Source organism: Micromys minutus, assembly GCF_963924665.1.
Source record: "Micromys minutus genome assembly, chromosome: 26".
Lineage (NCBI taxonomy): Eukaryota > Metazoa > Chordata > Mammalia > Rodentia > Muridae > Micromys > Micromys minutus.
Window position 1 is genome coordinate 12,485,793 of NC_137961.1, and position 24,628 is coordinate 12,510,420.

Genomic DNA, 24,628 nt, shown 5'->3' on the forward strand with positions numbered 1-24,628 from the left:
CCAAAATACGGTGTGCCATAAAGACATGTCTTATCCCCATAGGTCATACTCCTCCATGTGTTGAAGAAAAGTGAAATGCAAAATACGACTGTGAAAAAGGTAAAGAATTGGTTGGGGAAATGTATGAAATTCTAGTGTGTACTGCCCAGCTGTGCTCTACCCACACACACCTCTCCTCACTGCCCGAAGGGCTCGCAGTCCCTAGAGGTCTTCCCACTGAATAAACCAAGCTCCAGAACGAAGCATGGCATTTCCAGGATCTACTTTTTACCACAGATGTGGCTCCATCCACCTTTTTAGACTTTTTATCACCGAGATGCATTTCCCTAATGCATGGAGAAAAAAAAAAAAAAAAAAACCCACACTATTGAGGACATCATCATGAGATGCTCACACATGCCCAGCGACAAACATTCATTTCCAGAAAGTAAAAAATGAGTCTTATACTCGCAAATCCCACCGCTTGGAAATGTATATGATACACAACATTTAACCTGTCAGCAGCCTCATTAGTATCAAGGAGAAGAAACTGGCAATCAGGAGTGGCGAGCTTCACATGTGTTTATGTTTTAAAAATGTTCCTGAAATAGCTCTGCTGGCAGGGATGAACCACAGTACTTCTCTGGGACAAATGGGTTGCAGCCTCCATGTTATGGTCTATCTACATTTTTAAGAAATTTGTATTTCACACATAGACAGTCATTTGTAATTAACAGAGTTAACAGCTCACAAAATAATAATAAAATATAATAATAACAATTAATAATAATAATAAATTTCAGCTTAACCATACTGGTACATAAATGAGCCAGAAAATAGGCAGAGAGACTGATGTGTGTTTAATGAACATGAAATCAAAGATATCTACTTGCATGATGCTTGTATTCAGTATTCATACAGCCATTAAGACATTGTCATAAAGTGGAAGAAATATGTGAGCTATTTCAGGATATAATGCAGAAAAACAGACTTCCATGTTAAAAAGCCAATGTAGGAAGAACACAACATAAACAATAGTAACTTGTGTGTTCAAGGGAAGCATCTTTTAAATTTTGAGTAATGAAGATGTCAAGCCAAATGCTAGAGTAGTTTAACTTAATTAGGTGGCCTATTTTTCCAGGCATCCTTTCATTTCCCATTGAAAACTCAGCTTGTATGCGAAGCAACAGGAGCAATTTTGTCTGTAATGAATACCTCGGGGACCGCACAGTAATCATTTGAATGTTATTCTGAAGACTGGTTTGAGTAACTAGTCTGTGCCTGTTAGGATTCCAGACTCTGTCGGGCTAACGAGATTACTCAATACATGTAGCTTCATCAGTTTATGGAGCCAAATGGTCAAAAAGTCAGTTTAATTTTACTCCTGAAAATTTTTTCAAAAGGAACCAATCTAAAAGCAATCGGTCTAATCCATGTATCAAATGTATGCCACAATCATGGATATTTTATGGCCCGTGATAAAGAGGGTTTCTTTTTTTTTTTTTTTTAAACTTTAAAACTACTCTTAAAAGCACAACCCCTTCCAAGACTCTTTTTACCGTACCTCATTTACACTCTGATCTACAGCATGTTCTCATTAGGAAAACACATCATTACGAAATAGTCATTGGCATGCTTGCAAATTTTAAAATATAATTCTTAGAATAGATTTGGGGAAATATTGGTGCAAAACTGAACTTGGAGCACCAAGTGGTCCCACCACCATTGGGTTGCTTACTGTAAACAGCAGCACGTTGCTGTGATGATAATTCCAGTTATTATTTATCTAACTCCCATATTAACGCTGCATGTCCTGTTCTTGAAATGACTCTCCCAGGAGGAGGGGACACTGGCACCTCACATTAAATGTGTCTTGGCTTATCACCCAGACAACACTACAGTAAACCAAGTAATATACGGTACGCAAAATCCGGCCAGGCAAAAATTGAGAATTCTTGGGAGTGTCAGAGAATCCGTATGACAGAAAGACACACAATATGTGTGTTCATTTACTGATCTTACAACAAACAGTGTTGCAGACTCGGATGATTCAAACGTTTTTTTTCCAGGCCCATGAGGCCGAGAGAAAAAGAAAAGCAACCAATCCCACCTTCTAGAGTTCAGGGAAGACCCTGAAGGACATGTGCCACAGCGTGGCAAGCCTGCTCCTTCACTGGGGAGGTGAGACACACTGCAAGACCTTGAAGGCCACCTCTCAGTTACAGTGAGAAGCAGGTGGGTGGCAGAAGTGAGCACGTGGGGTGAAGTCCCGAGGGATGGTGACCAGAATGAAATGGCATGGTTGAACAAAGGAAGATCAAAAGTGGAGTCAAGACAACCTGGGCTTAAGCACAGCCTGAGCAATGACGGCAATCCCACGGGACTGCGCTCATTGATGGGGCGATGTGTAAGAAAGCCGGTGGGCATGGGTTGCAACACGATGAACTGCTAAGTTGAATTCTGTTCTGCTACCAGGCATAAGTCTCTGGATCACTCAGAATACAAAGTTGAAACTCACTGGAGATTTTTTTTTTTAAGCATGTATGGATGCTTCTCAATTTTTATTAGTATTTTGAATAAATCGGTAATAAGTTTGAGCCAATGCTTCTTAAGGCTGGAGGCAAACAGCTCTGTTACATTTTATTTTTATTGGTTAGCTTCATGAATAAATAAGTATGTGAGGCAATTGCCTTACAAAGGGAAGGTTTGTTTTCATTCAGAGTTTTACAAGTGGAATCAAGAGAGAGAAAGGGATCATGGTCTCACAATCTACAGTGAGACCCTGTCCCCTGTGGCCTAAGGATTTCACAATCTGACCTACTTTCCAAAGCTGGCATCCCTTCGAAATAGGACCACTGTGCAGAAGAGGATGAGGGTGATATTCGGACCTCTGGAGACTACTATCTAAAGCAAAGCATTTACCACTTGCTCGAAACCTTGAAATTTGAGAGAAGATATGTGACAGAATTCTGATGCAGAGTAGAGGTTGGAAAGAAGCAGAGAGAAAATGGAACCTACACTCACCGAGAAGAATGTAGACTACGATCTTAGGTATGCATGGCTAACATTTAGGGTGTGGTGTGAGGCTCTGAGTTAATACAAACAATTTATTCAAACTGAAGGATAACCGTCCTCAGGAGGTCAGCAGAAGAAAAGGAAGAAGAAACGTACATGAAGGGGTACTGGAAGCAGGATTGGGGGATGGGAATGGGACAAATAAAAAAAAAAGTAGTATAGTCAAGGGAAAGGTCATGGATGATGTAACTTTTCAACCACAAAACCTAAACTTCTCCATTAGTTAATATCAGAAATACCTTTGAAATTCCTCCAGCAAGGGACTATTCCCTGTATATGACCCATCATTCCCCACCTTTTCCCACAGACCTATTCCTGAAGGAACAGAGTTCCTGTGTTTATAGACCAGGAGCAAGATGCCATCATTAGGTCCAGACCACAGGGACGGGAGGATGGAGAAGCAATGTGGAAAGGAACGCTCCTGAAATGCCTATGGAAGAAGAAAGAATGGGAAGCAAGGATGTGTACCCAAGGACAGACTGTCTAGGGGGCCACAGAGGCATGGATAAGGAAAATCAAACAACACCCGTCAGTGATTATGTACATAGTTCAGAGGGTCACAACCATCTTAAGTTAGGACACATCTAAGGAACTGTGGGAGGTACTGTGGTGCTGCTGGGAACTAGAGAGATGAACAGTAAGGCTCCACAGAAGGTGGATCTGATAAGACTAAGGAAGGTCTGGGAGTTTCCAGCTTAGGCAGAAAACCCTGTTTCCCATCACCTTGCCATGCATTCTGCCCTAGCAGTCTAGATAATTTTTTTAGTTATGTTTTGTTCTATCTATTCAAGATACCCAGCACTGTGTGGAGTATGCAGACATAACGAAATGGTTACTGCGGGGAAACAAGCAAATGTGTTTATCATCCCAGAGGAACCCTTGTCTTGATGTGCGGCAGAAACATCATCTACTCCTTTGGGCAGAATCTCATGTTAAGAATCGTCAGGTTGCATGGTAGGTCTGCAGACTTAGTCTTTCGACATATCTGCCCTTCCATTTCTATCTGACACTGGTATCTCACTCAAGAATGACACGAAGGCCGTGGACGTCTGGCCCCTCCTCATTTGTCTTTCTCTTAGTCTCTTCACAACTTCCTTCACACTGGACAAGCCAGATCTTGCAAGACCATGGGTTATCCAGCAACATGATCCCTTCGAACAGGGTTTGGGAACACTCGAAAAGAAATATCATATTGCACTGAGAACGGTGATTATATTCAGGGTTAAAACAAGTTAAGTAGTGTTTAAATCCAAGTCTTGAGTGCCCAGAACAGTTGCAGCTGTTAGAGCAGAAAATAGTCAGTTTTCCAAGCATGGCGCCAGGGTACAGTGGCAATGTTATGGGCTTTTATTACATACTTGTCAGTCTTATTATGGGAGGTGTTTTCAATTTAAAATCTGCGTATCAATTACCAAGCCATATGCAGAAACATTTAAGGGTCTGTACACACTAGCATACGAGGTAGAGAATGCTCCGAGCACATAGGGCAAGGCGCCCTTTGAGACTGTCTAAAAGAATATCATTAATTTTTACAGTGTACTTTCACTTCTGGAGCAGCTCCAGCATAGGCTTTCTATAAAAATCATCTCAAGTTCAGGATTATGCCGTTCGCTTGCAGAAGCATCACAGCAACAACACTGTACCATATGCTGCTACTTAGCAACGTGGTCCTCCGTAAGTCCCACAGCGAGAACTAAACAGGAATTACAATGTTGACTTGATGCAATGAAGCAAGTTGTCCTGGACCACTAAGCTATGCAGCTGTTTGATGTTAGCTAGGACAAAGAACAAAACTCCTTTCTTTCCTACAGGATGGCGGACATCTTATTTATGGTTGCCTAAAGGATACATTGATTAAAAATTGCCAAAAAGGAAAAAAAAAGAAAAAAGAACACTAGGTAATGAATGCTTGGACACAGTGCATTGCAGAAAACAAAAAGAAAGGTACAGTGTAAAGTTTAGCAAAGGCCATCTGACTTGAGTAATTTGTGAAGTTTATTTGCCTCCAGGATAGGTCTCCTCTTACATTAGTCTAATTTTTAAAACAACTCATTCTAAAAGTATTTTCATATATTATTTTAAAATAAACCTAACATAAAATTAAAAAGTACCTTGCTCCTGGCTCACAAAGCTGCCGTGTTTTTAGTAAAGCGCAAAATTATTTGGATCTATTTTATTCCTTCATCATAAACAGTTATTATTTTGGAAACATTCTTAGAAACTCCTGGCCAAAATATTAAGAGAAACAATGCTGCTTGTTTGATTTTCGTAGGGGATTAATATTCCACACTGGAGCTGAATTTAGAAATCTAAGGAGCTGAATGGCTTAGATGCATACATTCTGACGCTGCCATTCTTAACCCAAAACTCTTTAAAACCGACATAATGATTCTCTGCGAGTGAGCAGCTGCTTCATAACTGCAATCATTTATTGAGTTTGTGTTTCTACTGTTTCAAACAAATTCAATTAGCCCTCACACTTCAAAACCCTAAAGGCCCCAAAGAGATGGTGCCGGGTGGCTCTAATCTAATAGGAATACTAAACTTGTCAGTACAGTTTTGGGATGGATGGTTAGAAGCAAATTAATAGTAACATTTTTCATTTTTTAATCAAACAGTCCTATTCAGAAACTACCTATGGGTCCTGCAGGGTACTTAGCAGAGTGAATTTAGTAAAGGAAAAAAATTCTACATGCAAAGAAAGCTCCCCTTTCAGACTGGTTCCTACTCGGATCTTCTCAACGAAAATGGAAGCGGGCAGACTCCTGGCCTTGGAAGTTCATCATGACCTTTATGTTGAATGATATAGTGGAGTGTCCAGGAAACAGGGCAGTGGTCATGATGCCTTCTAAATAAATGCCGAGTTCATGGAGATGTATGCCTGCCTGGTTTTAGTTAAGCTCACAGAGAGTCCCCCGATTGTATGCATTAGATTGAGTTTTCCATCAACCACTGGGAAAGAAAATGTTTTCCTATGTAGCCCCTTTGCACCCCTCTCCTCTCAGTGAGCAAACCAATCTGGGCAGATAAATAGGCATTGAAAACCACTACCTGGGAGTTTATGCTTTCAGTGGTATGTGAAATTTCAGGCAAACGTGATTTTTACTATTGAAGAAAAAAAAATAGGCTCATGTCCACAAAATGCTCTCATGACTCTCCCTCCTCTTCTATATTTGCTTATTTATTTTTGCTTATAGTGTTCTGATATTCTATGTTATCCTGGCACCCTGGGGGCAATTATGATTTTGCTTTAACTGCCCTCTCTGGATTAGAGGGCCAGGTTTTAAGTATCTAAAAATAAATAGGCAAGCGTTTACTCTTATAAATGTAACCGTTTACATTCTCCTTCTCATTTGGCTGTCAGTTCTCATGATGAAATACCTTGTCAGCCCTTCCCAGGAAAGGGACACAAAGGTGCCCTTGAAAGGTTTCAGTCAAGCTTATACTCTGGGGCCCAAAAGCCACTCTCTCCCCTGTTCCCTAGAAAACCCCCAAAGCGTGGTCAAGGAGCCACCAGCTACAATACCTCAGTGATGAACAGCGAGATGGAAAACAGCTCCAAACGGTTGATAATGGAACCGATTGGTGGCATGTGTAGCTTATCATGATAAACTCATCCACAGTCAGAAACACAAATAACTTGCACCTGTAAGGACTTTATTTCCTAAAGGTGACACAACTGTTTAGGGAAAAGCCCATGCTGGCAAAACAGCTGCTTGCCGTTCTGGAGGGGAAGCAAGGTAGCATCCTTCGACAAATGCCAAGGCTGGTATTTTATCAGCTCCATCTCATTAACTGGAAACAAGGCTTAAATGCTTTGTTTATAAATTATGATTATTCCTGATTGCGGCAGTTACTGATAGTGCGACTCATTTGCAATGCAACTCTTTGAATTTGTTTAATTACAATTTGAAACAAGGCAGAAAAGATTAATTAACCCACCTGGCTGGCTGGCACATAGTCCTGGCTCGGCTCTGTCATGCTCATATACATGTTCTCGCCGTCAAACTGCAAATGATATAAGAGTAAACACTGAGCAATCTTGACTGTGTGAATGTTTCTCTTTCTTTAAAAAAAAAAAAAAAAAAAAAAAAATCCCTCACCATTAAACTGGGAAACAGTAGCCGTAAAACAATACCACGGCTGAGAATATGAAAAATCTGTTCTAGTAAGCGAGCCACATCTTTCCTTTGATGTTTCTGTTGTCATCTATCCTGACCCTGCGTGTCAGTGATTTGGAGTAATTAGTGCTCTAGTAATTACAGCAAGCAAGCAAGAAATGAATGGTTTCCTTTCATCTGCAATCTGTTTTAAAACAAAATGGCTCATTTTGCACGCCGTGTATACATACCGCAGTGGGGGCTGTAATGAAGTATTAAATGAACGGCCCGCTTTCTGAAAGGGGAAAGAAAAATAATAATGGAATACACGAGGAGGCACAGCTTCGTGCACTCTGAGTTTAGCTCCCACAAAAGAAAAAGGGCAGAGCTTCATAATGGACTAGAGCTTGCCCCACTCTAATGGCCTTCTGATTAAAAAGCATTTTAAGTTGATAGGAATATCCGAAGACAGCATGGGCCACCATAGCCATGGCAAAGAGTGGAATGTACGAAAACCAGCAATGACATCCAGGTTCCATGATCCAGTGCCTTTCCTTGAAGAAATCCAAATACATAGAATGGACGCAAACAGGCAAATGCACACAAATTGACCCGTATATTTGCCAGTTAGGAGCAGAGAGAAGGAGGCTATTCACAAGGCAGCCCCATTGTAAAACTGCCAAACAAGCCAGAACATTGACAGCAGCGAAGTTGAATCACTCCATTGAGACTTAATCCTCCTCTATCTTAAGTCACTTGGTAAATGGAAAATGAGGAAAACACTCCTCTTGAGTCTAAGGAAGAATTTTTTTCCCCCAAGTTAATCATTAAAAGGACTGATAGAATCAGTTTCAAAACTAGGTCTGGATAGGCTCTCAGTGGTAGGCTTTTGAGACATAGGAACTTGCAAATCTGAGAATCTCCTTTCCAAAGCCAAACCTCCATTGACAGAAGCACAAGTTATTGGTATTATGGACAATTTTACTTACCACCAAATGATATACAAACAGAAATCCGTGAGTCAGAGACACTCTATTCCATCCCGTAAGGATTACTAGCTATACAGGAAGGTTAAATAAGATCCACAGATAAATCAGAGCCTCTACTATGCTCAGTAATAGTAAATTGTGGTGAAAAGAAAATCCCTAATAACACTGAAGAACACAGTAGTGTTCAATACTGGAAGGACTTCTGTAAACACAGTTCATATCATGTTTACTGCCTACCTAAGTGGTCCCAAGATCTTTTATTGAATGACATGGCTCTACAATTCAGAGATTAGCACAAGGCTCAGGGGCCTTGAGTTCTAGTGACTTACCCAAGGATATAGCTCCGTCAACCAAATGTACTTCCCCTAAACACCAGTCTCCCAACATGTCCAACAACTCAAACCCCAACGAAGCACTTCACGGGAGAGTCTCCAGCACGGCCTGCTCTGGGGTACACTGGCTTGTTTGCAAATGTTTCTAATGTTGAGATGCCAAAGAACCACTTAAAATATGGACACTATTTTTTTTTTACTCTAACAAACTAAACGGAGCAGAAGTAGTGGAGTGAATCAAATATTCTGTGGTCCATGCATATTCTAGAATGTGTTACTTTCTATTTCATCCGCTCGAACTCAGTTTTTAAATTTGGCATCATTCTTAAGCTAGCTAAGGCTTTGAAGTTTTGGTTTTAGTCTATCCAAACCAAAGGGTGATTGAATATGTTCATGTTACTGTTCTGTTCTGGATGAACACTTTCCCTCAAAATGTACCCAAGTTAAGCGATTTTGAGCCAAGGCTAAAATAGCATTTCAAAATAAAACATGTGCAGTTATAGGCATTGTAACATTTTTAGTCTATTCCATGTCCCCTCTACCGAAACACGTATATACTGATTTGCATTAGCTCATTAAACTTTTGTATCTCTTGAGAGTTAGGTACCATTGTTAATACTTATATTAATACTTAGGAATAGTACAGATGAACATACCAAGAGACAGAGGAGTTTAACTGTATGCTCACCTATACAGTTCTACCAGGCATGTCTGGGAGAAAGTCTAGGCTGACTGGCACATGCATTCACCACCAGGGCTGCTCAACAGATTCTGAGTCATCATGGTGAGTTACTACTAGTTCTGGAAAAGCGTTACTGCAGACTGGTGACAGTTTAGGTTAAGTGTCCCTAATCTGGAAGTTGGGAAGACAAATTGCTTTAAAATTCAAGACATCTTAAGCACCACTATGTTGTCACAAACGAACACCACACATCTTTCTGCAGTCAAAATAATGTAGGCGCACTAAAAATAGTATATGAAATTGCCTTCTGATTACAGATATATAGGTAGATGAAATGCAAGCGTCTAGCTTACATTTAGGACACCTCTCCCTCTCTCTTACACACACACACACACACACACACACACACACACACACACAGAGAGAGAGAGAGAGAGAGAGAGAGAGAGAGAGAGAGAGAGAGAGAGAGAGATAGGTGCATGTGCATTCCAAAATCTGGGGGGAAAAAGTGAAAGTCAGAACACAAAATTTCAGGTAAGAGTAATTTACCCTGTATCTCAGTGATCTGTAGATACTGGTCCAGAATTTCCATCATCTTGAAGGGTGCTGTTTTTAGTACCACAGCAAACTGAGTGTTTAGTGTTATGCTTGTCAGAATGTCATTGGATGCTCAAAAGACTGTGTAGGCTAGGGTGGTTAATTTTATGAGTTAAAGGAACTGGACCTTGGGTTACACAGATATCTTATAAAATGTTTTCCAGGGTGTATCTCTGAGACTACTTTTTTAGATAGTACCAACATTTGATTAGGGAAACTAAAAAAAGCAGAGCACTCCCAATACACATGTGCCACATCCAATCTACTGAAGGCCTTATTTCTCCATTCCTGCGTGGAAATGTGACGCCTGGGTTTCTCTGCCTTCATGGTTCATTGAATCACTGTTTTTTTTTCTCATAAAGTCTCAAGTCTATCAGTAGCTTTTCCTAGAAGAGTGGGTAGAAGAAGGAATGAAGTGTGTGTGTGTGTGTGTGTGTGTGTGTGTGTGTGTGTGTGTGTGTGCATTATTTCTGGAGGGTATAACACACAGAAACACTCAATTCTTGTGTGCCCTTGTTTTCTAGAGAGTGGAGCCTAGTTTGCTAGGAGAGTTATTTGATATGTTTTGCTAGAAGAGTCCTTGGTTTTCTTTCCTACTATGCTAATTTCTGTGCCTACCCATACTCCACAAGTCACTCTATAGTCCCATTGAGCCTTCCTTCCCTTCTACATTTGGAAGTATTTCCTAGGGCCCATTGTTCCCATTGGTAAAGGCCAGCCATGCCCAGCTTGTGGCTAGGTCTGGGTTTCTGAGCGGATATTGTGAAGAAGGATGAACTATACTAGACAGTCAGTGACCTGAATACGCTGTGGTCACTCTTTGGGCCCCATAACATAGGATCAGCTTTAGACTGTTTAAACACTTTATTGTCTAATTAACAATACTCAAATCATACTTGTTTCATCAAACAAATTATTTTCCTAAATACAGCAAGAACATCTTTAGAAGAGAAAGAACATTCAATTTCTCAACAAGGTTTTGATAAATCTTTGTTTAGATGAAGTCTAGGACATTGGACATTACACAAACACCTTCCCACTGAGCTCCATCCCTAGTCCTCACCACTGCCTTTGCAGGTGATTTATTCAAAGTTCTCAGTAGACAAAATGGGTTGAGGGATAGGGGAGATAACTCAGTCGGTCAAATGTTTCCCTGCAAGCGTGAGAACCAGAGTTCAGTCTGGAGTGCTCACAAGTTTTAGCCGAACTCGTAGGCATCAACTCTCAGTGGGAAACTAGGTCCAGATAGTCAAGTGGATAGTCTCTGAAGAAGGACTTGTGATGCTGACCTCCGGTCTCTAAGACATATGCATACATGTGCATTTCCACATACATAGACCTGAATATATAAATGTAGGTGTGTGAGTGTGCACATACATATGCTCAACTGATTAATTTACAGGCAGAACCCTTGGGAAGAAAAGAATAAGACGTGCAGAAATGATAAGGGTACCATCATCCAAATGCTGTCTAATTCCTCAAGCTATTCATTTGTATGATTGTATTTAATAAAAGAAACGTAGATTGGTTGGGAACCAAGAACCCAGATCCCATATAAGTAGGCTTCCACATACGAGTTGTAAAACAACAATCTGTACATGTTCCAACATACCTCCACCGTCTCCTTGTGTATTGAGGTTTGCACTTGGACCATGACCAAAAAAGAAGGCAAGGATATCCTGACCCTGGGTTTGCATAGCTCACCACACCCTGTCTAGGAGCTGCTGCCAGGGCCTCAGAAGGACTTCCACTACTCCGATGATCTTAAAAGGCATCCCATGTTGTGGGCTGAAGGCCCGTTGTCATGTGAAGTAGAATTATAGCTCACAGAGTCCTAGAATCTTGGGTTTGGAAAGCTCCCTGAAGACATTTATCTGAATTTCTCACGTCGTGGTGAAAGAAATAGATGCTTTGTTAGTCACATGGACCATCTGGGAATAGAACCAAGGTCTGGATGCACTATAGAACAGCCTTCCACTATGATATACTGCCTTATTTTCTATCACCCATAAAAGGTGGGGATTTGACTGTATGCCTACAGATGTTCCTCAACTTGCAAAGAAGTTAATGTCCTGATAGAATCAAGCGGGAAAAAATATACACGGAACATGTCTAACCTACTAAACATCCCAGCGTCACAACAGAGCACTGTGGAGTGCTGCTTGCTTCTGCCTGTGAGCATGGCTGACTAGAAGCTGTAAATTGCTGTCACTGCCCAGTAACACAGAGAGGACTGGATTACACGTTATATGCTCAACCAAGAGAAGAACAAAATTCAAAATTAGGACTACGGGCCTGGGGATATTGATTAGCAACAGAGAATTTGCTTAGCATATACGGAGCATCAGTCTTCACCCCTGGCATCATTAAATGAATATATATAGCAATTGTGGTGTCCACTGAATGCATAGTGTTTCTACATTCTCATAAAGCAAAGAAAAAAGTGTTAACTTGAGCCATTGTAAGTCAGGGGCTGTCTTGGATGTAGAGTATATTTGTGTAGTCACAGATCTGGGGACACAGCAGGGGCATTATTATACTCTAATGACCCCCAATTCCCTCTGCATGGATCACATATTAGATAGCCATTATTAGATTATTAGCAATTACCACAATAAGGTTGTTTCATTAAACATAACTAACTGCATTTGCCCATGTTTCATGCTTATTGCTTTTAGAATTCTTGGAAGTCAACTGAATTCAGGCATTATAACTTTTCAAAATATATATGGCTATACCAGGGCTTTTAATTTCCATGTTTTCTCAATTTAAAACCCGCAGTAATGTTTAAAAGAATAAACAGAAGAACTTCTTTAAATCTAAATGTAAATGACATCAACTCAGGATTAGCTTTTCTGACCAAGGGCTTTTATATTCCTTATTATGTGTTTATTCCAAAGCACCAGGGGATGCAATCACATAAAAACTCATTTATAATCTTCCACTACAGTTTTTGGAAATTGTTTTTAGAGGATATTAACCAAACCCATAATCCCAACGAGCCTTTCAAACTAGGTAGTCATTATTTCTTCTATTTAAAAACAGAAAGCAGACATCCAGTGCTGTGCGAACGGAGTCTGTGATGAGCAACACCGGGCAGTGTGGCACTGGGCGGCGAGAGGCTCTCCAGACAGCGGAGCAAGAACATGACATGCGCATCAGTCACTGGCTCTGCTACAGGACATGGTTTCTTTCCTTATGAAAACTGTGAAAAGAAAACTGGAAAACGGCTGCTAAAGAAGTAGACAGAGGGAGGGACACACACATACACACACACACAGAGGAGGGCGATCTCAAGGAATTCATGCAAAGATCCCACACTGTGTCTATGAGGGGAAAATCCGCACATTTCTGCATGTTTTCTACAAGGAGTGTTGGTCACGAATAAACAAGCTGAGAAGAGAAACGTTTATGACACGGACAGATGACTTTTCTTAGACAATCCATTAGACCAAACCATAAGAAGTAATAAATTTCAAAATAACATTTCCATCTCTGTATTGTTTGGCCCAGCATTAGAAGCGGCACTTCTTTCTTTATTATAATGAAAGAAGTAAAGACTTTGGGCAGCATGGCCAAGCCCTTTGATGTTTTGTCCGGATGCAAGCGGAGCTGGGGAATTAGGTCAGTGGTAACACACTCAGAGAGCAGATACAGGATTTCAGCTTCAATCTCCTCTACCGGAAAGAAAAGAAAAAAAAATCACATTGAAAGAAACACCTTGAAAGCTAAGCATAAACCTATGGATGGGGTAGTGTGAACCATCAGAAGGCTCGTCACATGGTCACATGGTCACAGGGATCAATGAGGATCCCACCTCTTCATAGTCACGCTGTTCTCTTTGGGTCAGGAGGGCTCTGGATGGGTGACACTTGTCTGCATTTCTTCCGGTGAGAAGGCTGCCCCTGCTAATGTGCAGTAGTCGCCCAGCATGCTGAACCCTGACGGATACATTGGAAATGTTGCCGGCACAGGAAGAGAAAGAAAGACATTCGTAATTCTGCTTCCAAGTCTGTGTGCTGCAATGAGGGTTTCGGAGAACCTAACTGGATAGGGGGAGGGCTGACTCCCACAGGCTCCTGTGACCCAAACGGGAGTGGTGAAGAATGCTCTGTGGATCTCAATACCATGTAGTTGAATAACACAGAAAGAATACTAGACCACAGTTTGCAATCTCGATTCCATTCTGAAACCAGAAGCATGTTCTCACTGGATAGCTGTCGCAGCAGAACATTTACTTGGGGATGCATTGCCTTTGGCAACTGTGAAACCTGAGAGTTTTCATTGTCTTGTGATCCAACACGTCCATGGCATGAGTCTCATAGAGAGACACCTCTAAAGTTCAGGGCATGGCTGGTGTGCAATGGCTTTGGTACCCTGCCTGCTTACACACAAATGTACTTTGGTCACATGTTCAGAGGGTCATGGAATCCCTAATGGGATTCATGTAGAGAGCAGAGATAGCTGTAAGGATCTAAACCAGCTTTTAGTTCTTCCTTGGGAAGCCCCTCCAATCCTATCAAATACACAGTTCCTATTCCAGTTGTCCTACCATAACTGTCACTGCCCCTATTATGTAGATGATAAAGAGTTTGCATACTCCTGTGAGATGGACTGAATCTCAGTCTCTTAACAACTGTCTTCCTGATTAAGGAAGTAGCAAAAACTAGTAACCTTTGCTTAGCTGGTAACCTCAGGGTTAGCTAGTAACTTTGCTTCCAAGAGTGGCTGATGCCAATTCCATAGTCATAAAGCAATCAAAGACCCTATTCATAGCCAGAATAGCTATGTGTACTCCAAGCAGTGTACTGGGCTATATGGAAAAACACTGCTTCTGAGTGGGAGCCAGGGAAGGTTGTGCCTGCCTTGGCATCTGCAATGTAATGCAGTAGCTTAGGTTATGGTGTTATGATGAAAGGAAGGAACAGACCCTGCATACTGCCTGTACTCTTCCTGGAAATGGACCTCACACCTACTGCTGTAGATCCATGGTCAGTTGGAAGTCTTGCAGAGTGATTCGATCTCTCAACCTCCTCCCAGACTAGCCTCCACTCCATCATTTGGGCTTCCTAGGCTCGCATGGCCAGCGTTAACCTGTGAGCTGAATTCACTACAGAGTGAGCGACAGCAACCCTGGACGGCACTGATGGTTAGTTCTGTACGGCTGCACTAATCTCACCCAGGGTTTTTTTCTTCTTTCATTGTATTATGGTTAAGGGTCCTTAATTCTCTCTTACATGTTTATGCAAAGGCTGAGATCAGCTGAAGAAGCACACAGGTAGAAGAAACAAGAGTCCCTACATCACGAACATCATTCCTCTATATCATGCAAAAGGCCCAAGTTTCTAGAAAAAAAAAATAACAGCAAAAACCCAACCAATCAACCAACCAATCAATCAACCAATCAACCAACCAACCAACTAAACAAACAAAAAACCCAAAAATTGGTCATTTACCACGAACTTTCAACACCAAGCAATCAATTCTCACTATGCATTGTGTTGGAAAGAGAAGAATGTGTAGACAAATGCTTAACTACCAAGCTCCCCTGCTGAGTTTAATGAAAGTTCATTTAAATCCATCAAAATGCTCATGATATCCATATTCATCTTTACAAAATATGCACCTAAAATCCTCCAGTATCAACTAATAAAAAGCCAATGTTGCTGACATCATATTGTCTCAGAAAGAAATACCTCCACAATCCTGGAATTCTGTAAAGATTGAAGCTATAAAGCAAACAGTGCTGCTGTGAGTAAGCACAGTGCCAAATGTTTGCTCCAGAGCATTCCTTGGCCTTGCTTTAGACCAATTTTTCCAAATCTATGAAAGGAACACTTGAGAAGTGCCTCAAACTTGCTGGCACTTACCTAAGCTCACTTACCTCCACATCCTATCACCTCTTAACCCCATTTACCACAGAACCTACATCTACTTGAGTGCGGAGTGAGAAGAACAAGGGCTATTAGCACAGGGCAGCTGGATCCTGCAGTATAGGTATCCCCTCCAAAGCAAGGGACATTTCCGTTATAGACACAGAGAATCCTTTCCAACATGTGTCTGGTCTGGCATACTTTGCTCACCTCTGAGACTCTCCAAGCAAGAGAGTAAGATTAGGAAGAAATTAGGGTATCGAGAAAAAAAAGAAGGCATTGAGTGACCAGATACATCTGAGTAACAATGATGTTACCTTCAGACTGGTTGAGAAGATCATGGGCACTGACTGATGACTAGATATGCGTATCGACTAAGTTTTAATCAGATTGGGACAGGGGCACTTGAGTAGACAGAGAGGGGGTGCAACTTTTTAGGAAGACTGAGGACAAATAGCAAATGAGTAATTTTGAGACCAAAAGTGGTAATAAAAAATCTATAACGGCTTTGGGTCATGAGATGGATAATTTCATCTCTCCTAGTAATTACTCAGAAAAACGGCATTTGGACAGAGTTGACCATCACATTAAAGGAACAGACTCGAATATTTAACTCTAACAGGAGGATAGATGTGGGAATGTATGTTGGTGACACAGGGAGAGTCTGAACAATGAGAAATGCAACTGTCTCCATTGTACATGTTTTAGGCACCCCATGTCCTTTTCAGAGATTATTTTCAGTATTTTTTTAGACTCCAGAGTTCCTATGTTTTAAATGGATGTATGATGATATTTTGAAGAACCACAGGAGAAAAGTCTTCCAAGTCACTGGGTTTGAGGATGGCTCTGTTCACCCCTTAAGGGCCAAGATTCTGCTTGGGATATAGGATGTACTAAAAAAAGGGTGCAATGTTATGTTTTCCTTTATTGTCTTCAAATATAGACGTTTTGCCACTTCCGTAGACGATCTTATCAACTTATCATCTGATGCGACTTCCTTGGATAATTTATCTATATTTTAATGGAGATGAATCAGTTGTTTGTCCTTCTGCTTATGTTTGACATAGTAAGTGCCATCCTCCCAAGGGTTCCTCATTAACAACTGGCCTGAGTTCTGAGTCCAAGGTTCCCTCTGCTCCCTCTTTGCAGAAGGCTTAAATATTTTACGCAGGCATTCTTTCACGTTCCCACGCTCGCATCATGGTTTTGTTTTTTGTTTTTTTTTTTTTTTTTGTTTGTTTGTTTTGGAAGGGACTACATTGCAAATATTTTATCCTCTCCTTTTTGGAGCATGACACTTTGTCAGGATTACATTAGAGCTGAGGCTGGAACTCCTGTGTGAGGCAGTGTGTGTGCTCGTCCACCCAAAGCACCGATCACTCTTTGCTGAGGAACAGTTGGGTTTCATGTGGATAAACTGAGGTTGGAAGACGTTCCCATACTATTCTAACCATCTGACCTAAAATGGCTATGCAAACACATTAAAATTAAGTGATAATCCATGTGTTTCTATACAACATTGTGATGGTGACTCACTGTTACTCAACCAAGTGCTTAGTTCGCTCAAACTTCTATGCAGCATGTGCAGAAAACCCCACGGTGTAGGCAGCTCTCATACATTTCACCAGCAACGAGGATGAGCGCTAGACAATCAGTGTTAAATGCTTTAGAATCTTTCTGTGCACCTTTTCCAGCAACTCTGGACTCTGTGCTCACTTAGTGATGTGTCCCTGTTCAGACCCTGCGACTCATACCCCTTCCAATAGCTCCTCCCTCTTCAGCTTCCTATTCGTTTATGCCTCACTTCGTAATAATAAGATGATCAATGAATTCCTCAACTGACCTGGAACACACCAGAGGAGTGTGAGACATGATACTGCCACTAATTTTTAGCAACCAAGCATGAATGTGGAATCTCCTAACCAGCGAGTTTTCCTCCCGAAAGTCAGTTTCTAGATGTCATTGATAATGTCCCATCTCTGCCTTGGGTGAACTCTCTACAGCATCTTGTGCTTATGTTGGCCTGTGTCTCACTGTGTTGCCCTCAGCTTCACTCTTGAATTTAACCATGGGTACTGTGATGTCAGAATCTTTCTGACCCAAGCCTGTCATAATTTTGTTCTCACTTAGTGGTGTGCTCCCGTCCATTAAAGGAATAAGTAAATGTTGAGAACTATAGCATTAGAGACACCGCATGTCTGTACGATTCTCCAGTAATATTTATGTGCTATGCATCAGTTTCCAAATAGTATCCCTTTGGAGACTGGTACTCTGGGGGTATGGAACAAATGCACCCAGATCACAGATCAGTTTTTTGGTACTTATTGTTCTATGGAGATAAACTTTCTCCAGAGACTCTATACTTGGGATATTTTGAAAGGAAGTTCATTTTACAAGAGTTTGGACAACAGTTCCAAGCTTTGTACTACAGAGTTGTCCAGGCTTCAGGTTCCTTTATCCTGGCGCTAATCAGAGATCAGATTATGAACAAGATGCTTCATGTCAGGCTGATGTGTGCTTTCACACCCAGCATGACACCGAAGGTGAACATGTCGCTAACGCTAGCTAAACCAGCAGGCCTGGCAGATTAAGGGAGTCTTTTTATTTCCCTCTACCACATGATTCAAGGGTAATCTTGGGATCTTGTCCATGTGTAGATATGGTAGGACAGGAAAGCTATGGGTAGAGATGGCATCTTAGAGAGGTCTAAAGTTAAAGGCCCAGAGTGGAGTCAGGGTCTGGTGTTTGCTATTAGATTGGCTTTGGAATGAAGAGCAACAATTTTAGACATGCAAATGTATTTGTGAACTGTAAAGTTCTATACCCACATGTGCTGTGCTCAGTTGTGGAAACCATGGGACTTCCCCGCAGGCGAGTTTGTTTAACGGTTTCCATCAGTGATTGGAAAGGTTAACAACAGGAAAGCAGTAGAGACAACCAACCTTGTGTGCCTAAGACAGAAAATGGTATTTAGACCATTTTATCATTGCTTTATCATTGTATGTACAAATTGAGTCAAACATTAAATCCACGATGATTGGGGAAAGTAAAGGAGGAGATAAAAATTAATCAAGTCCTTAGGTCAAGGACAACTTGCAGAGCATTCCAGCTGTGTACGCATGGACAAGGATGTGCCCATAAACATGTTATTCACACTTGCATATACTTACATCCCGAGTACGCAAGTTATTTTTCTCTTCCACTTTTAATCAGCTAAGTTTTAACTAATTTGTAACAATGCTTGAGGACACCTCTTAGGGTGCACTGTTAAAAACTTTCACACAAAAGTATACAAGTTACCTGAAAGGACACAGCCTTGCACAATTCTTCTCTTAATAAACAGAAACTATTGCTCACTCATAGCAAGACACGCTGGCTCTTACCCACCAAGACAATTTACCCATTAACCTAATTTATTGATATTGATAATTAAGACATCAAACAGTTTGTCTCCAAAGTATAGGATTCTGTGCCCCAGTGCAGCCATACAAAGTTGGAAAGCATAAATCTTCTATGCATTTTCTTTTTCATAGCATATTAGTTCTATACATGAAATTGTCCTGGAGCTGAAAATCACCATATTCGCTGGACTAGATACCCATTTGCTGTTCTACCTTAACATTTAGGCAACCTAGCTGGGCACTAAGGCATTTCATCGATTCTGACAATGCTCCTGTCGCTATCACAGAAGAACTGACATCACATTTGCCTTTCTCTGTTCCATTATGCACCTCTGCAGTAAGGGATGCATTATTAATACCTTCTGCGCATTTCATATTTGCTATGAAAGACTTTGACATAACATATTTTTATAGCCATTAAGTTAATTAATATTAATGTTAGATTAAGTGGTTTCAGGAATTTTTTTTTGTTAGAAATTCCTTCTGAATAGTTCTGGGCAGAGTGTACATATTTTAAAATGAGTCTAACGAGACTTGTCTCTGAGAAATTCTTGAATGTTACTCGAGACATTAAACTTGAACAAATAGGTTAAATGCACCAAAGTAAGAAGAGACTGGAAGCCAAACACTAGAGCCATCTAAATGATGGAGAATGGATTTCTATTTTCAAAAGCAGAACAATGCCGCCTTTTCTTAAAAACTAATATACATTTTTCCAAACTAATACACTTTCTCCAAAAGTGATCGTATTGTGTCTAATCCTCATTCCACATAATCTAAGAGCCAAGCTCTTGGAACACATGGCAGGAAACAGGCCCGTGGCAATTATTTAAAAATCTGTATTTTATAATACATGGTGTAGTCCGTTTTCAGGCAATGAGACCACGTGTGTGAAGGTCCAATTGTAGTAATGCTTTCAAAAGCTAATGTGGTTCTCAAGGCCCATGTTTGCAACCTAGATGTGCACTGCAAACTCTGCTTTTACAAACGCTGCATTTCACACTGTTTGATGGCTGACAGAAAACAGTTCACAGAGCTGCTTCTGCAGAGGTGGCTGTGAGGCTCAAGGTGTCTGTTACTTTCTTCATAGCTTCCTAACGTTTTCTCCATTAGCAGCTACCATATGCTATTTTCAGTCAGATCGTCTTCGAGCATTAGGCTCACTAAGTATATCAAATTTTTTTAATTTCATTTTTGGCTGCTTACTCATAAATTTACCTATTCTTATTAAAAATACAGTGATGAACATACAGTACAACTTCTATGAAAGTGGTTCTTTAAAAGGAAGATTTTGTTCTATTCTGGTATGGCAGGGCATTTTCCATTTAGTGACTTTCGCTTGCTGATTAAAATTAGTAGGATTCTAACTAAGTTAGTTGCTCCTAACTTAGTAGGATTCTAACTAAGTAGGGTTCTTTCCACTCTACAGTGCATACGACAGACCTGCAAGATCGGTCTAACCTCATACCAACAGTGCTGTTACTACTGAGCAAACCTGGTCTATGATGAGCAGCTCATAGGTTTTGTCGCTTTCATGACAAACCTGTGGAAAGATGTGAAGGACTGCGAAATGATTTGTGTGGATAACAAAGGCAGCTGTTTAGATTCTAGACTGGGCATTGCATCGTTTTTTAAAAAATTCCATAGACATGCTCTATGACGTAACCATAGAACTCTCACTGAGCCTGCAGCTGTTCAAGGTCTTTGGAGGGTGGTGCTCAAAAGAACTATGGGGCCTTGAGGGTCTTAGATATATAGTCCATTAATTCAAGATGAGTACATACTGTACTGCACATTCATGGCAGTTACAGTTGTTCTTGGTGAACATAGAACATAGAATAAGAAAATGCATCCGTCATACTATACACAAACCTGACATTTGTCCTGCTTCAAACCTGAAAGCTCTAAGAAAATTAGTAATTTGCTAATTAGTATTTTATTTATTCTTTCCCCTGCAAACCTAATCATTTGTTTTCGAGATGCTGCATCTTCATTAAGGCCATTAGTATTCCAAGTAGATGGCTGTACTAATTTTCTTAATGCAACTGGAATTTCACTACTGTGTTACAAGCAGCTCTTAGAAGTGAATATTCCCACATAATATAATTTGTTACAAATGAGCAATCTTTACAACAGGTATGTGGGAAGATAGTCAACATCACTAATCCTGGCACACAGGTACACCAAGAGCAGGGTGAGACAGGACTTTTTACTTAAAATACCTACTATCAAAATGAAACAACAAAACAACCAAATGCTAAGATATGAAGAAAAAAGAAATATATATATATATATATATATATATATATATATATATATATGATATGATAAATGCACATTATACTGCAAGAAAAGTGAACACAACATTTGTGAGAATCAATATTAGCTCAGCCTTTATGGAAAAAATAAGAAGTTTGCTCAAAATACCAAAATAGAACTAAGCTATACTCCAGAAATTCCATTGCTGGATATAGAGGCAAGAAAGATGAAGCCATTGTGTCGGAGAGACGGCTGCACTACCTGCTTGTCGCAGCAGTATGGTTAATAGCCAAACTGTCCAACAACTAAGGATGGAATAGAGAAAATAGGGTCCAGTATGGGGCACTATCTAGTCATAAATAGGATGAGACACATCACTTATGACGTGTGGGTGGACTGGAGAGAAACAACACATAAAAGACAAACACCTCTCCATCCTACTCTGTGACTTTAAGAGAACTGACCATAAAAACTGTAGGATGGGCAACACAGCCTGGGAAGAGTCCAGCACCATGAATGAGGAAGGACCAATTGATGGGCTGTAAAACTCATTAGAAGAAATGAGTTTCCTACATGCAACTCTATAGTACGATAGCATTTTGCATGTTTTGATAAGCTACCAAAGGACTTTTGAATATTTTCCACTCCAGAAAAATAATAAAATAATAAATGTTTTAGGAAATAGCTGTGTTTACTTAGATATGACATAATGTTTGGTTGTATAAACTATCATATTGCCGACGATAAGTTTATCAGTTAAAAGCTGAAAAAGAGCAATTCCATACAGGAAAAAAAAGCCAGTTAAATCCAACTCATACCATCTGAGTTTTCAAATAGTCTTATTGTATATAAGGCTAACATAATATGCTGTGCATGTAAAAATATATGTCCATGTTATATTTAATAATGAATAGTGAGGAGGGTGAAAAAAAGTTTCTTCTTCAATTTTTCTAAGGAAAAAGGAGTTTATAATAAAGGTGTCTCCTGGAAAAGCAGGTCATAAAATCAACAATCACAACAACAACAGCAGCAGCAGCAGCAACAACAGCTTTGGACCATTTTCCACAGTTTTTAGGTAGGTGGTGCACTAGTCTCTGCAGCTGTGATTACACTGGTTGGTGACATTACCAGTATGCCCTTCTGTTCATGTGGTGGATGGGTAGATGGGGAACCTCTTGTGAGAAAGACCATGGCTACTAAAGGTTACTTCACCCAGAGCAGTGGGCAGTGTCAACCAGGTGGGAGTGTTCAAAGAAAAGAAAGGCTTCAAGTAGAATTCTGGGAGGAGTCTGTGTTCTCTTAATGGGTCAGAGAGCTCTTATTTAAAGGACTGTGACTCTGTTTGCATCATATGTTGAATATCTTAAAGGATATAAGCAACTTAATGTTTCTAAGTATTTAAATATTCTTAAGCAAAACATCATACATACAATTTATCTTCAAAATAGCTTTTGAAAAACCCCTTAAAGAGTAGTTACTTGTTTAAGGCAACAGTGAGCTGTACCAAGCAAGTATTCCTATGTACTGCTAAGTCTACACCCATCATGATCCCATTATCAGTCAAGGATGGCCCTCAGCCTACACAGGTCTGTCAGGGTCTAAGTTCACAGTTTCCACCAGGATTCCCTTGGTACTGTATAGTCTATGGATTCTGAGAGATGAAGTGTAACATGTCTGCCATCATGGGGAAAAAGTTCTGATGGTGATTTTCGATTTAACTCTTTTTATCTGCATAGCCTACATTCAGAAGATTCTTCACACACAGCCCATCCAGCTCTGCTTTCGGAGAGCATACGGAGCACTGCCTGGAACCTTCATCATTAATAGAAGGCAAAGGCTATGTATGGGAAATGAGATATTGGTTAAAATGTCGGTGGTGGGTCCCACAGTGGCAACATTACAGTAAGTCTGCTTCTTGGGCTGCTCACACTTGTACTGAATTTCCGGGAAGGTTTGCAATGGTCTTCTACAGTCATTCTAGGATCCTGTCCAGGAATGTTTACACACGGCTACATTTACATCATTCGGATAAAATGTCCTTTTGTATTTCACCTATGTTGATACAAAACAAAGCAGAGTACAGAACTGACAATCAGCCTATTAACCTGATGAATGTGGGCAGCCTACTGGATACTGTAAATCATCGGATAATATCTTTTGATCTCTGTGACCTCATTTGTACCTGTCAAGACTCCAATCTTTTTTCTGTTCTATAGAAAATTATTCAAAATTTTTGTAACTCCAAGTATTCACTATGTAAAGATATGAATATTCTAGCATTTAAGCTGTGTTTGACATTCTGTGCTGACACTGTAAGGGGAAGCATGTGAACATGAGCCATGGTCACAGAGACCTCCTCTTTGGTCCCATGTGGCTAGAATGGCTCAAAATCAAGTTCAGGGGCCAAATAATCAGCACTGGAGCAGGTTAGCAACTCCTGGACCTGCCTTTTCTAATTTGCACAGTGGTCAGTCTTTCTCTTTGCACAGTGAGGAAACTATACTGCTCATTTGTGGTTCACCATAAGGATCAAACAAGACACAGCTTTACATGGAGTTCACCTGGAAATACCCTCCCAAATGTAGCCATGTTCCATATATTAAACAACTTATTAAAAAGATTATCAAAAGCTGGTCTGAGGAGATGGCCCCATGGATGAAGTGCTTGCCAAATAGGCCATAGGCTTGAGGATCTGAATTTGGATCCACAGAACTGACAAGAAGGCTGGTGCCTATTCGTGATGCCAGTGTGCCCATAAAGAGGCAAGAGATGGAAACAGGAGAATTTCCAAGAGCCCATGGACTTATGCCATGATTTCCAAGATAACCTGGCATATGCCATGGCAAACAACAGATCCCCTTTTAAACAAGGTAGAAGGCAAAGACTAATAATGAATCTTGTCCTGACTTCCATATGTGTAGTGTGGCATATTTATGCCAATTCACATCACACACACACACACACACACACACACACACACACACACACACATACATACACACACACACATACACACATACACACACACACACACACACACACACACACACACACACACACACACACACCACCACCACCACAACCACCACCACCTGGAAAGTCAAAACACCAATGAAAGCTATGACAAAAATTCGAAATGATAAAACTGCTCTAAAGCTGAATTTTACCAAGGGGTACAATACCATGAATTGACATGAAACTCCTTAACTGTTTACTTAGCAGGGAGGAGGGCGGATTTCATGGAAAATAAAACTATCATTTTAAAAGAGGATGACTATCCAACCCAATAGCCTCCTAGAGTATAAAGCCTATAAGATCTGTGAAGGAAATATGACTGTCCG

The 24,628-nt window shown here is 40.5% G+C and overlaps 1 protein-coding gene across 1 annotated transcript in view; it reads right to left on the minus strand.

Annotated features, from left to right (window-relative positions):
* Positions 1–24,628, minus strand: part of TOX (thymocyte selection associated high mobility group box) — a gene marked incomplete at both ends in the record, with an annotated part of 287,177 nt that overhangs the window by 136,980 nt on the left and 125,569 nt on the right. Inside the window, one exon of the mRNA XM_080938630.1 lies at positions 6,997–7,062. Within this exon, the coding sequence (XP_080794756.1) occupies positions 6,997–7,062 (66 nt within the window). The remainder of the gene's footprint in view (positions 1–6,996; positions 7,063–24,628) is intronic.